Genomic DNA, 14,947 nt, shown 5'->3' on the forward strand with positions numbered 1-14,947 from the left:
AGCATGTTTGGCTTTGGCAGAAGGGGTGGCAGCAAAGTTTCATCGAAAACACTCTGTACGCGAGAGTGGAAACATTCGCCAACATCGCGTCTAATGCAAAGTGTGCTAGAAATGTCTCAACCAGACGAGGGAACAAACGTAACGACGAGTGGAGATAATCGCGCCCCGTCGACGCACGCGTTTCTAGAGATTCTCTTGCCTCCCATCGTTTCGCAGACATCTTCTATCTGACATCGGTTAAATACACTCTTCGCATACATCGTCTCAGTAGTAATATCACACTTGTACGTAAGAGCAATTCACTTTACTCCGACATGTTCCGACAATCCACGTCTTCCACATTTAATTCGTTGCGGGAAACGAGCGTGGAACATTTCGACGGCGCGACTCGAATATTCCGCGTACGTGAGCCTCGCAGACCCGAGGGGTTACGCCACCTTTGTTTTATATGGAACCATAGTCTGGATCCTTAATAATAATAATATAAAAGTGATCCCATCAGAAAAATCGTATGAACGACAGCCTGAAACAATGAGTTTGTATCCCAGTGTGGAGGATGCGAACAACAAAATCCGTTTCAATTATAAAAATAACACTAGTTTCGTTCAGACCTACAGTATTCCAATGAAAAAAAAAAAAAAAAAAAAAAAAACGGCGTCGCAACCCTCTGACAACTCTAAATTATTTCGTTTCGAGGAAGCACGTGCGAAAGAAACAGCGAATATTATTTTTTCAAGCCAGCCGCGCAGCTTTTCGACGAATTTCGAAGTAGTCGTCAAACGAAACTCCGTCGCACCGAGCGCATATTGCAATTACAAACGAGGATTCCGTCCCTGGAATCGGAAGCAATAAACGAAAAGGCAGATGAGAAGATGAAAAAATCCCAGCCTACGGGCGCATCGATTCGGGCGTCGCACAGCGAGATCGCTTCCACCGAGCGAAAGTCGCGTTGGCGGCAGATAAAACAGCTGAAAATAGTGTCGCGTATCTGCTCGCTGATACAAGGATACACCCACGACGCGCGGAGACGTCGAGACGCGGAGATAAATTAGTTTTTTCCCCACGGTGCAACGCGACTGGCACTCCACCGAGCCACGTGCAGGTTTGCAGTTTTACGAAACGATTCCGCGCTCCCTTTGCGATCCCACTCGACCCGATACGCGTGTACACAAACTTCGGAGTCCTCCGCGTCGTGAAGCGTGAAAAATGCCAGCCAGTCTGTTTGCGCGAGGTAAAAATTCGTAGGGAACGAATGTTTGCACGTGTTGCATTGTCGAGGATACGACGATTTGGCTTCCGCCTCGAATGGAGCAACGCGATTCCGGGTTCCTGGAGCGCGACGAGTGGACTGGAGATTTCGGGACTGCAGACGGCAAACGAGCCAGATCGATCCATGAAGTTAAAGCAAACGTCTGGGGAGAAGTTGAATGCAACAGAGAACGATGATAAGATGTAGTTCGCGTATTAATAGCTCGTCTGCTGAAACGGGAATTGGACCAGATGAATTCGCGTGGTGAAAATAATAAATATTTCCTCGATAAATATCCAGTCAAATCCCTGTGGTATGTTTCCGAATGGAACGATCGTTGACCGATCAAAAGATATCAATTTCGCAGACCGTGGTCGTTCCCTGGCATCTCTCAATTCGAGAGATGAAAGGAGTTCCGCTGGGATGCAACCAAAGGCGGTCGACGATTGCATCCGCGCGAGATAACAGCGAGTCGTGGAATGGAGGGATCGACGAGACCAAGGGGGAGACTGATCGAGGAAACGGGAAAACGACAATCCCGATAATACCATAGCGAGTCACGAATTTCAGTTTCGTGCTCTCTGGCTTCGAGCGTCGAGGTGCCTAGAACGAAGAATGATTTACGCTAACGCCGAACCGGCGACGAGGATCGACACCCCTTTTCGAGCACGGACACCAACAGGAACGCGATGCCAGATCGTCGAACAAAAGCGGCCATTGTCGCGACTGAAAATCAGAAACGGCGAGATCACTTCCGTCCCCCGTCTGTGCTCGAGTTCGAGGGTCGAGAGCGCCCGCCAGCGGGTTCGCTTTCTCGCGTGAAATTGAGTCAAACAATGTGCGCGCCGCGACGATCGATGGGTCCTGGGCGCGGGGAGCTCTCGCGTCGGGCGTGTGCAACAATTCCTGTATATTGCAAATTCTCCTGCGCGTACCATTCGCGATGTTTTACCAAAGGGCTCGTCTGGAAATGCTTCGTCGAGTCACGACCGCCTTTTGTCGGATATTTCAATCGGACCGACAATGCCGAAACAGAGCTTGCTCGCGGTGACCCTGTTAACAGAATCTGCGATCCATCAAACACCGTTAGTTGGACATTTTCGACGGTTCAACGAATTTGTTTGGACTTTCGGCTAATCGAGCTACAGCTGCAAAATGCATTCGGTATAGAGAAAGGGAAATACAGGCTGTCGCTAAAAATATTGAATATTTCGAGTTCCTTGAAAGTGGTGTTTAAGGAGATATTAACAGAAAACCCAGACCAATCAGAGCATCCCCCGAACCACCCCTTTCAAGGAACTCCAACATTTTTGGAACGCCCTGTATTTGCTTATATTCGCTTGTTATTTACTTGAAAATTACGAAGACCCCGTGGTAAGTTAGAAAGAGTAACGACAAGAAAAATTGCACAGTAACGCGACTCCTCTGTCGGTTCGGTCCCCCGAGAGTTTTCTCGCGGCGCAAAAAGTTGCATCCGGTGCATCGGCGACGCATTAAACACGGCAGCCGATAAGGAACGTCTGCGCATTTTCAAGCGATCTGAACGCAAATGGATCGCTCGGGGTGGCTCCCTTCCGTGCCGAAGTCGAGTATCGTCGCGGGGCCACCGTGAAGCCCGCGTCTCGTAATGCTACCAGCGACTGCGCGCCCGTAATTCCCAAGGATCGGGATGCATCCATCAGCGACGGATCTGCATCCATCGATGCATCCGGCGCACCGGCGAAATTAATGGTCTTCAAAACGCCGTTTCGAGCTCTGCGTTCGCAGACGGATGTTAAGTACCACGTAGGAGCCGCGTACCCCTAGGCTTTCGCGACGGCGAAAAAAAGTCCAATTACATCATCGTAATTCAAATATTGACATTCAACGACCAAAGTAACCGTGTAATTTTTCTGGAGTATATGTATATTTTATTTTCTGCAGATGCGAAAATTGGAGCCGCGTACTTGAAAGTATAGCCGCAGTGATCCTCAACCCTCGGAATGTTTTCAATTTGCGTTCTTCAGGAACAACTGTACTCAATTTAGAGTGAAATAAGAATCGAAAGCTGGAGTGCGACAGGTCGAAACACGAGCTGATTGGAAAATGTGTATCTCGATTATTGATGAGTAATGAAAAACGATACGATGATTGTTTATTTCGTCCAACATTGTAGGCGGAAAATCAATTATGAATTATGTATGGAGCGATGACAAATTTAGCGGGTGATTTACTCCGATAAAATTGGACGAAACCATTGCTCAAACACACGGTTTCCAATTATTATGTGTGCGGAACGATAAAGTCCACCCGTAGCGTGCACAGCTTTGAACCCTTGCTGCATTCCTTTAAAACATTTATGGACATACGCTTGGCTAGATCAGCAAAAATATTTGACGTCGAGCTAAAAAATATTTTCGGAAAGCGAATATTTTGACGCATCGCGATTTTCGCTATTTTAAAAATACCACGGCAGACTGCATTCGTTACGATTCTCGGTTCCGGAAGGCCAAAAAAAAAAAAAAAAAGAAACAATTTTTCCCGTCGTAAAAGTGCACGAGGACCAAAAAGTTCTAGCCGACGAAACGTCGCCCCGGGGAATCGATGCGGCGTCGTTGGCCGACGTCAGCGTAATATGAAAAATACATTCCCCGTGTCCCGTGAAATAACCAATTCCGGGGGCTCGGTATTTTTCCCGTTTTCATCGTGGCTGTCCATTTTTCCCGTGGAAAATCCGGTCTGGCGGAATTCGCGACGGTTCCCGCGCCGTTTACATTGAACGCCGGGGTCCCCGAGCAAGGAAATAAAACGGTCGCTTGTCGATTTTGCAGGTGGTTTTCCCGAGTGGCGGCCGTTAATTCTCTCTCTTTTTCTCCTCGCGTAATACTCTCACCTATTCGCGTGAGTGTGCGACAGTGCTTCCCAATCCGCGAGCCGTGAGCCAAAAGTGGGTCGTGGAAGTAATCGCTCCACCGTCTCGACCCGACGGATTTCTCGGGACGAGACTAGAGTTTCCGTTCGTTACGTTTCCAAGGAGGATTTCTTTTATGACCATATCTACAAAACCGTTGTTAGATCGAATAGAGAGTGTCGCATGGAAAAATTGTATTCCATACGGTACAGTTTCTTAATTTCTTTAGATTTACAACTATGGTTTCACGAAAGCCTTCGTCGTGCAATTTGAGTTTCGAAAGGGTTGAGAAGCGCTGGGGCGCGGCGCAGAACGTTGCGCGTCGCGTACAAAACGAACGGGACGTTTTATTTTTCAGACGGGCTCGTCGTATTCGTACAATCGCCGCGGTGAACAGGTGTCTCTTCTTCCTGGGCGACGCGAGTCAGTCTCTTTGCTTAAACTGCACCCGGGCGACTTATGTGCGCCAACAAGTTTTTTTCAACGCGGCCCGCACAACTAATTAGGGAAAAACGCGCAAGGTTAATTAGTAAGGAGCGTAATTAATGGAACGGCCAGGGCCATCCCGTATTCATCGGACAGATTCTCGCGATAGGGTGGATCTTTTTCTTTCTGCCCGCGTTTCTTTTATCTGCGTTCTTTTATTTTTTTTCGTCCTCTTATATTCCTTCGCCCCGTGTACCCGTTCCCACCTTCCCCGTCACCGTTTTCCCTTCTCCGACATCTGCCTTGCTCTCGCTCTCCCTTGGCCCCGCATATTTTTTTCTTTTTTTTTTTTTATTTTCGCGCACGCTCTTCGCCCGCTATTAGTCGCGTTCATTTGACGCGCGGAATGATCACGGGGCTCTCGCTCTCTCTCTCTCCCTGGGTTAAAATGCCTCGGTGCGTACACTTGGCCCCGATTGTTCGCCTCGATGACGGTAATTTGACAGACAGGGGTTGTGTGCCCGCGCGAGACAAAAGTCGCGCGAAACAAATCGACCGGGAACGGCTTCGAAAGGGTCGGGGAAATCGCGGGAACCTCGAGCGGATGAGAATGTGGCGTCGAGTGTCGCGCTTTCGAAGAGAAATAAAATTCTCCGAGGCGCGACGCGTATTTCTTCGACTCGTATCGAAAATCGTGTTTGGGATCTGTCTACGGTTCGATCCCCAATCGGTGCTTTAAAGTTCCTTAATCGACGGCGGGAATTTCGACGGTGAAGCGCAAGAAGAAGGCGGGTCATTTTTGACCCGTCAGGTTGTACGACCCTCCGCAGAAAAAAGATACGAATACGTTGGGATGATACGTGCAACCAAATCCCTGTGAAATTTATATACACGGTGACTCCTCGTAGGTTGCAGATCGATCGAGACCGATCCGTTGCAACCTCCGAGGGAGGGAAGCGAAACGTATCGTTCCGATTATTCCGGTTCGGTGACTGCTGATCGCTATGGGGACGTTAGTGAGAAACAGCGAGATCCGGTACATATGTCGATGGCTCATTAATAACCTAAGCCATCGTTTATCTCGTCTCGTAGATAACGCGACGGCTCGCTCCGTGCCGACTTTTCCAGGAAACCAGTACACAGCGAGGAATTACCGTACAGATCGTTTCAACGTACTCGCGACTGTGCTTGCGCGCGATGAAAACGTTTAATATTAATAATAAATCGTCGGGACGCGAAAGAGAGGAAAAACGGGGTGAACACGACGCGATTCACGATGGTAGGTTGCCACGAAACGGGAGACAAACTACGGAAGATGTTTAGACGGAACAGGGGATCGGGAAAAACACGTTTCCACGGCGCTGGAGTCGCATTTTCCTTCTTTTTTTTTTTTTTTTTTTTTCTTTCAATCCGTCTCGCGAGCGGCGTACACAAAACACGGAAACACTGTGGAAGCGCAATTTACGGAGGCAACGCGCGCCATTCTATTTACTCTTTTTTAGGGTCACCCGAGAGTAGCCCGAGAGAGCCCCGTGCACGGGCGCGAGAAGCATCGCACACGCTGCACTCCTGCAATTCATTCGGCACAATGCGCCGGGGCACAGCCTAGCGAGAATCCGGCAGAGCTCGAGAGACGAAGCGAGAAGAAAGGAAAGGAAGGGAGTGAAAGAACAGTTTCTCCGTGCTGCGAGCTCGCGACGAGCATTCGTGGTAGTGTTTTTTAAAAATGCAGCCGCCCCGGGCTGCAGCCTCAACGATTAGCTTACCCCCTCCCTCTCCTGCCCTCCTACTCTTACGCTTCTCAACCCGTCCCCTTCGTCGCTCCCCGACGGGCCAACGACGTCGACGACGACGACGACGACGACGACGACGACGTCGACGACGACGGTGACGGGCGACGGGCGACGGCGACGCCGACATGCAGCCCGCGCGGAGGCGAGACAATGAAAATGCAAGCAAACCCTCCCTGAATTGAGTTCTCCACCTGCGCGAGGCCGACCGCCGCTGAGAGCAAAGAAGAGAGCGAAGAGACGAGGAAAAAACGAGAGAATCCCTATGCCAGCCCTGCCTCGAGATCTCGCGGATTTCCCCCCTCTAAAGGGGATATAATTCGAAACCACACCGAGACGCGACATTGCTGCATTTTCTTTTTTTTTTTGTACATTTCGGTACACCGGGGTGGCCCTTTTCGGTACATGTCACAATCGTACCGTTTTATAACAGAGAAGGCGTACGATTAGTAAAAAGAAATCCTCCCCAAACGCGCGTGACGTATTTGTTTTCGATCAAGTCTGATTACAAGCTAATTTCGATTTGATATTTTTTTCCAACGAATACTAAAAATAGACATTTCGAATCGTTAGCTTTGAACGAGTATCTAGCGTCGATTCGTATCAGTTGGAAGGTCGCTCGTGGCCGTCGGACGCTATCTTCGACCCTTTCCATCGTACTCGTCGGCCGTGAAATAGTCGGTGCGCGTTTGATTTATCGTCCAGGTGTCATTTAATATTCCGATGAATCTGGATCAAGCCGCACCCCTGACGCGTCGCGATAAATTCATCCTGGTATTTAGGAGGGTATTTAGGCGCTCTTGCGCGCGTGCGCACTTCCCGTCAACGCGGTTCCCGCTGAAAAATGGGTATTGTTGTGGCGTACAATACAGGAAGCCTAATTGCCGTTTGGCCTCGCATTATGCGGCCAGTCGAGCCGTGGGGCTCCGCACGCGGGTTTGGCACGCGGTTACGCGCCCTCGACCGAGCCTTCTTCTTCTCCCAGAGCCTAGACCCACCGACTCGGCCCGTTAAACTTTTTCCCGCAGACTTGTATAAACTAGTCGCGGTTATTAATCCATCTCGACGTCAAAGGAACGAGCCGAACAAAAAACCCGTCGAAAGGAGTGAATTGAACGAGCACAAGTGTCGTTACGCGCGAAAGACGTTCATTAACCGCCGGGGGAAAACAATCGCGCGCGGCTCGCTGCGATTGAAACGTATCAACCGAGCAATTAAAGTTGCACAATTAACGCGGAGTCGTCGTCGTCGTCGCGTTCGCCTCGAACGAAATCCACGGAAAAGCGATGCTCAACTGCCGAGATTTCCTTGGCTGGCGTCTACGCGAATTACGGTAAGAAAACGTGATAGGGAATATTACTATTGGATATTTATATTCAAATAAATATATGTATAGGCAGCAGAGTGTGATTCCATTGCGTATTCGTTATTGATGAAAACAATAACAAGGTAAGTATAAGTATATTTACGAAAGCGTTTGGTTGCGAGTCTTACTAGTCGGACAAGTCGGTCTAAAAGATATGGCATCGCTCTTTTCATTTACGTATGATATCGAATAGGTAACTTGACAACATTTGTTCCATCTTTCCAAAGTTTCAACCTAACGTAGTTCCCCCAGGGTAAAGGCTGGGTTTATGCGAGAGAACGCGAACACGAAGCGTTGGTACGAGGAAGCTCATCGAAGAGTAGCAGCGTTTTTCGCGAAGGAAATGAGATGCCGGAGAGAACGATGGCTCATTGTCGACGACGCACAATGCGTGGGGTCTAATTGTCGTGGCAAGAGAGCGACGTTACGGCCGCGAAGAAGGTAAACGAGGAGCGGCGAGAACGCGAGCCGTTCCCGCGGTCGTTAGTCGCGGCCGCAGCCCCATTAGAAAGCCGGAGAGACAGGATTTTTCACGGTGGCTGGAGCCACTTTTCGATCTCATTATCCACTCGTCCCCGGAATCGCGTTAACACTTTACCGGAGGCCCTTAAATTGTTTAATCTCGCGAACCATCGAGCGGTCCAAGAAAAACGAGATTAATCAGCCCGGCTACTTTTCGCCGCAAAGCCGTTAAAAGCGGTTGAGCGTTTCCATTAGCCTCGCTCGTGCGAAAACGTCGCTTTCCTCGAGTTTTACATGCTCGAAGTAATACCCGATAGTCGATCGCGCGACAAGTAACGACTAATTAACCCTTTCGAATTTCGACGAGTTTACTTCTTAATTTATGCTCGAGCTTTTGCGATTCCTCGATGTAACTCAGAGTCAATCGGCTCCTCGTTTGATTTAAAAAAAACTGTCGCCTCGCGTGCGAATCCCCAATTTAGACGTCCGCTGGGAGCCGTGGCTCCCGTAAAGAGGAACAATGGGCGTGAAGTAAATGCGTAGATAAATACGGCGTTAAAGGAGGGCTCGATATTAAATCTCACGCGAAGGAAGCCATGCGCTCGATTCTAGGTACACGGCGTATAAATCAGATACGATCTCGCGTAAAGTCGACGATACGCGTAGCTGAGAATACAGCCCCTCGACCAAGGCTGTCTCTCTCTTTCCCTCTCACCCCCTTGCAGTTGCCGTAGCTCGGGGCTGAACAACTTCCTATCCATTGTCGCGTATCGCAGCGGGCTCTTCCTCGTCGCGAAGCGAGATGTTATTTTTTTATTTGGACAAAGGATCCTCCTCGGCGTGTTATTACCCCCCGTGCCTCCGTTCGTCCCCCGTAGCCAGGTCTGCGGCCGCGAGCCGAGGGGTTGGAAATTAAAAGAGGGAAAGGGATGGTTTTCACGGCGAGGTACGCGGAATATTCACGGCGGGCCAGCTCGTCATCGCCGAGCGTGTTCGAGAGATCACTCGTCAGACGCTCGACCTTTCGAGGGTGGAAAAACCCGAAGCGAGTCTCGACGTCGCTTTTCGATATCGCGAAATTACCACACACCGAAACTTCTCGATTTAATTACGATAATTTCATTTAGGAAATCCACGCGCGTCGTCTCGTCATCGAAAGTCTGATGCTTCGATTTTTCACCCCTTTTTGAAAGAAATCCCGTCGCAAATAACTTCACATGAACGTTACCGTCGGGAACTGCGGAAAATTTCCCGTGTTCCTACCTGGTTCGCGTGGAAATCCGCAGTACGTGGATAACGCATTTTCGTCGTTCCCAAACAGTGACTCTGTCGGAATCCCGGGAATACGCACGATCTATTTAATCGAACGAGAATATACCGCGCGCGTCATTTATACAGTCCGCGCCGAGGAGAGATTTTGGGTATTAAAGCATGTTTACGGGATTAACCGAGACTAGCGCGACTGCGATACACCCTTTCGAAATACGCAAGTTAACGTACTTCGGGGATTCCCAATGGGGGCCATGTAACCCTCCATTGAGCTACGAGTCATGGGTACGAAAAAATGGAAACAAAATTCTGCGCGGACGTTATACTACGGACAAGTCTCCTAATTCGAAAATGCTGAAATATTCTGAAACAGCGATTTCTGCTTTAATACCACCGCGATATCTTGGTTTATGGTCGGATGGAAACGTTCCCGAAACATGTTTGCTACGCGTTTTGGGCGGCAGAGTTAAACAGCCCACCCGGTATCGACGTTCAAAACGACTCAAAGTATACGACTCTGGGCATAAATGCCACCCTGGCATTTGGAAAGCGAACATTCTTTAACCGATAAGGAATTTTTGTGACTATACGACCCTCTTAAATCCACGGACCATGTCGAGGCTGTTTATTTTTACGATCACCGGTTAACGACAAAGTTCGCCGTCTCATTTCAGAAAGTCTTTGTGCATATACACGGGAAACCACTCAAAATTATTCAAACGACGTGGAACATCATTTTTGCCCTTCGATTTCATTTAACCCTTCGAGTTTAAGGAATAATAATAGAGCTGGAGTGAAGTTAGAACAAGCTATCGAATATCTATAAGCGACACTGTGTTTTGCTGAAACAGGCGGTGATAAAAGGAAAACCCTAAAGGCGAAACACCGTCCTGGCGAGAACGCGTTAAAAGGTTGAAACGAGCGTGGTACCGAAGAAAATCGGTGGGTTCTCGTTCCCAAGACAGCGGGTGGTTGGCTCCTCCACATTCCTGTATCGACCTTGGCCTTCGCCATCGTTCGAGCGAGAAGCGTGTAATTTATCACGCGGGACGGCGGCGTTAATATTAGAGGCCGCTTAATTAGCTATCCGATACACGTCCACCACCGCATCGCGTTGGAACCGAATCTCTCGGATCGCGTGCGTCCAATGGAGATTCCTCGTTCCCCTGGAATCGAATTAAGGCCTATCCTGTATCGGTCAACGCCCCGATCGATCTGTCGCGTCGTTAGATCGATACCTGTGATTGCCGGTCCGGATGGACTTAATTGATCAGTCGAGAAACCGTGCGACCATCGGTGTCGCGTTGTCACGAGTGATCTGAGACTAAAAAATATTGCAATTTTTCAATTTGTACACGTCTGCATTACGATCGATCTATCGTCCAAGCTTTTTCTGTAAGCGTACAAGTCCCAGCCTATGTTTCAAACCTCGGTACGTTATTCGAAGACTTGTAATATCTCGCGGAGAACCGTATTTTTTTATTAACGATTTGTCCATTCCCCTCGCAGCGCGTTAAAGAATCCACGTTGAAAGGGACGCGTTCGGTCGACGAAATCACGCGACGACTAGACGAAAAGAAATCCCCGCCAGGGTGTGACGGAAAACGGTGGTTGCGTGCCGAAGAAAACGTTCCATCGTCATTATCATTATTATATTTATCGCAATTATTCAAAAGGAATCGAGCCGGGCGACGGGTATTAAGCACGGGCGCTAAATGTACTCGTGCTCGGTGCACTTCACCGGGTTGGCAGCAGCGTGTAATAATAATTACGAAACGATACATGATAACGAGGTGCCGGGCCGCTAACGACGCCCCGGCGTCGTTTCTCTCTTCCCTCGCCCTCGCCCCGCGGACACCCCCGCGACCATTTCAACACTATTTCTCTCTTCTTCCACCCGTTCTCGACGTTTCCCCCGATTTAATAATATGTACTTTTTTTTTTTGCAAATTTCTTCATTATTCATTCAGTATCGCGGCAGCGCGATCCGCGCCTCCCCCATCAACCGGCGCGTACATATACATATTTCTTTTTTTTTCGTCGCTTTAGCCGCGTTCCTCCCTCGTCCTGCGAGCGGGAAAGCACCCATTTTGTGCGCGTTTTCAGGTACAAAAAAAAAAAATGGTACCGTAGGTGCGTACTAGACGCGATCCGCTCGCTCGTAACATTATATATATTTTTTCTCTCCTCCACGTTTTCTGTTTTCTTCCGGCGCGCCGCTACCCCCTCGGACTCGACGCTCTCGGCACCATCGCCGTCGTCGTCGGAATCGTCGTCGGCGGCGTCGTCGTCGTCGTCGGATTTATTTTTCCGCGGCTCTAGTGCCAACCCGCGAGCCAACCCTTGAGCGTTTTCGAATCATTAAAACGCGAGCGCGTAGCTCCGCCCGCCCGACATTGGCGGACGCCATATTGGGCAGCCCGGTTCGAGGGCAAATTATCTTGCTTAATTAATGTCGCGCTGGCGAATAATTGGACAGAAACGAGGGGAGCGGGGGTGGGGTGGTGGAACGAGGGAAGGACGCCGGGTACAGGGAAAGAGCTCCTGCGGTGCTCGAGTTCGGCTACCGGAGTCCATCGCGAATCGATTTCTCTGTGCTTCCCATCCGTTTCGGTCCTTTCTTTTGTTATCTTTCTCCGTCTATCATCTCGTCTCCCTCTCCGTCCACCTCAATCCCACCCCCCCCCCCGCTCCCACCCCAAAGGCTCCCCATCGACTCGTCCTGATCCTCCTGCGGTCTACTCAGTTTTGCTCGTCTACTCTTTGGCTGGGGCTCGCGTAATTTCTGCACAGGAGGCGTTTGATCTGCGCTTTTGCGGAGAAAGGGCGATTAAAAAGTGCCGTGAGAATAACATAGCCCACGGTGAAATTCCGTCGTATCGTCGCTTCGAATCCCTCGGGGAACTGTCCCTTCGTCCTACACCACCCTCGCGCGCACCTCGTCGGCTTCCACCTAACGCCGTTTCGTTCGTACTTTGTCGATTAACCGACGGGAGCGTGAACCGCCCGTATTACGCTATATCGGGTTATCGGTTTCGCCACGGAACCAGATTAAGGTTGATTTATGCTCCGTCGTTGCGACGGAATGTCTCGGATATTGATAAAATTTAGTGCTCGAATTAGCGACCCAGACTCGTCCCCACTGCTGGCTGGATTCCTTCGACTGTGGTCGTCAACCTTTGCGCGTTCAAATCAATTCAACCGAGGAAAAGACAGGTTCGTATACATCGCTAATTTTCTGCGGACTGGACGATGTACAGAGGCTTGGGAAAACCTGTCGAGGTAAAGTGTTTCGCAGTCTGTTTACCGAGAAAGATAATTTATCGAGTGGAACAAAAGGAGAAGCTAGCGGTACTAGCGGCAGTTCGATGCGTTTGTCGAGCAATAATATTACAATGACCCAAAAGTGGTGTAGACTTTAAACGTACAGAAATGATCCGTATCGGCTCGTTTCTTTAATTATTAATTACGATACCGAACGCTGGATTAGGAGAGTCTCCGTGAGTCCGTTGCTGACGCGAGCTGCGTCGGATAATATAAATCAACCTTTCGCTGACGCAGTCTACGCGATTAATTTCGATGGTCTCGCGCACCGCGGACGTTATTAATTAAATACCAGGCGTACGAGTACGCGCGGCTCGTTAAAAAATCCCCGTGTTTGCGCGCGAAGAAACGCGCTCCATTATCGCGAGACGCTCCGTCGCGTTAAACGATATAGACCTTCTCTGGGACCGATAATATAACGATTTCCCGCCTTTGGCGAAACCGACGTCGTTGGATTAATTGCGAATCTGTCGCGTTTTCCGGCTCGTCGACGTCCCCAACAAGAAATCATTATCGTCGGACGGATTCTCTGTCGGAACGAAGGAAACGGGCAGATGGTTCCAGACTGACGCTGAATTTATTTTTCTAACCTCTTCAGGGACAAGTTTTCTTCACGCTTTTTCTTATATCTCTAACTATACATCGTAAGTAACATCATCAGTGCAGCTAAACCATAACATTTTTACTCCTCTTGTTGAGGGATTCTGTAGCGAATAAATTATCAAATTTTTGTTCTTTTTATTGTTCACAGTAATTGTAATTATAAAAAATTAAACGTTCACATATGTGGCCAAGGGATGAAGAGGTAAAGGGAATCATGCTCTCTGCGACACGAATATAACATCTATGTACCAGAACCGATATCATGATTTAATATTAACACGATGATTCGTAAATCCTGAAGAGGACTAATCTAGTCGTAAATCATGTATTTAAAGAAAATTAAAGTAAAAACTCACATTGAATGTCGATCTTGGCTGGCGAGCTCTCGATGGAGTATCCAGTGTCCTCGTGAGTTGCCACGCATACGAACTTGCCGCTGTCGAGGATTCGATTGACCCTGGTAATTCGCAGGTCGCCGCCGTCCTGATGTCTCCGTGGACTAGGCGCCAGGGGTTGATCGTCGATTTTCCATGAGTACTTGACGCGCGAGCTGGGTTGCGCCTCGCATCTCAGACGCACCGGTGATCCCTCGACCACAGAGTGCTCGCCAGGGCTGACCGAGAAGTACAGGTCGCCGTCCTGCCCGAACACCGCTGCCACTGCGCAAACATGTCGATCAAACGTTACAGGGAGCCAATCAAATTACCGTTCGTTGCATATTGTGACGTTAATTGGCGTCTCCACCGTGCCGCGGGCTACGCTTCGGAAGTTCGCGTTCGGATACCAGACAAGGGAAATATGCAAACGTGGTCCGTAACGGTACAGTCGCAGGTAGAAATGGAGAGATTGAAGACGCATCGGGTCAATATTTTGCTAATCAGCGGACAGGGCTCGCGGGTACAATAAAAAGGCTGCCTTGTTTACTCGATGTCTGCTTGGCGAATAGTTCGATCCTCTAGTTCAAATATTTCATTCCGCAGCGGAAATTTTCATTTATATTTTACGAGTAATGCACGAAAAACTGTTAATCTTTTGACATTCTATTCGGATCATCGAGGGTTCGAGAGAGTATCCGTGCTGCGTTATGAATATCCCATTAATTATTGAGATACAGCGGTAGCAATCGAACGACACAGCGTCGAGGGACTCGTGTAAAACAGATCCTGACAACAGCGAGGCGCTTCGAATAGCGGAGGCCTCATTAAGCTGATTGATAATTAGCACAGGGCAATGGCATTGTATCGGTATCCTTTGATTTTCGCGGATACAGAAATCTTCCTCTGATATCCCACTCTCTGGTTTCGAGGCACACCGTTTAATGCAATTTTTTTTTCCCTTCTTCCTCCATCGTAATCTCGTTTCTGATGCATCGCGATACTACCCCTTCCTTTGAACTCGGTGGTGCTCAAAAGATGTACCGCTAAAAATTTGTTACGTCGACTCAATTTTTATCTTTATAAGCTTAAAAACGTATTAACACACGTACTCGAAATGCTGATTCTCCGTTACGCTATAGTTCTCCGTTTACTTTTACACAATGAAGCACACGTACTCAAAATATCGTTAAT

At 49.0% G+C, this 14,947-nt stretch overlaps 1 protein-coding gene across 1 annotated transcript in view; it reads right to left on the minus strand.

The window, feature by feature from the left end:
* LOC128890975 (tyrosine-protein kinase-like otk) overlaps window positions 1-14,947 on the minus strand; it is a 49,431-nt gene that overhangs the window by 23,459 nt on the left and 11,025 nt on the right. The window contains exon 2 of the mRNA XM_054150056.1: window positions 13,736-14,038. Within this exon, the coding sequence (XP_054006031.1) occupies window positions 13,736-14,038 (303 nt within the window). The remainder of the gene's footprint in view (window positions 1-13,735; window positions 14,039-14,947) is intronic.

Source organism: Hylaeus anthracinus, unplaced genomic scaffold, assembly GCF_026225885.1.
Source record: "Hylaeus anthracinus isolate JK02 unplaced genomic scaffold, UHH_iyHylAnth1.0_haploid 12001, whole genome shotgun sequence".
NCBI classification, from domain to species: domain Eukaryota; kingdom Metazoa; phylum Arthropoda; class Insecta; order Hymenoptera; family Colletidae; genus Hylaeus; species Hylaeus anthracinus.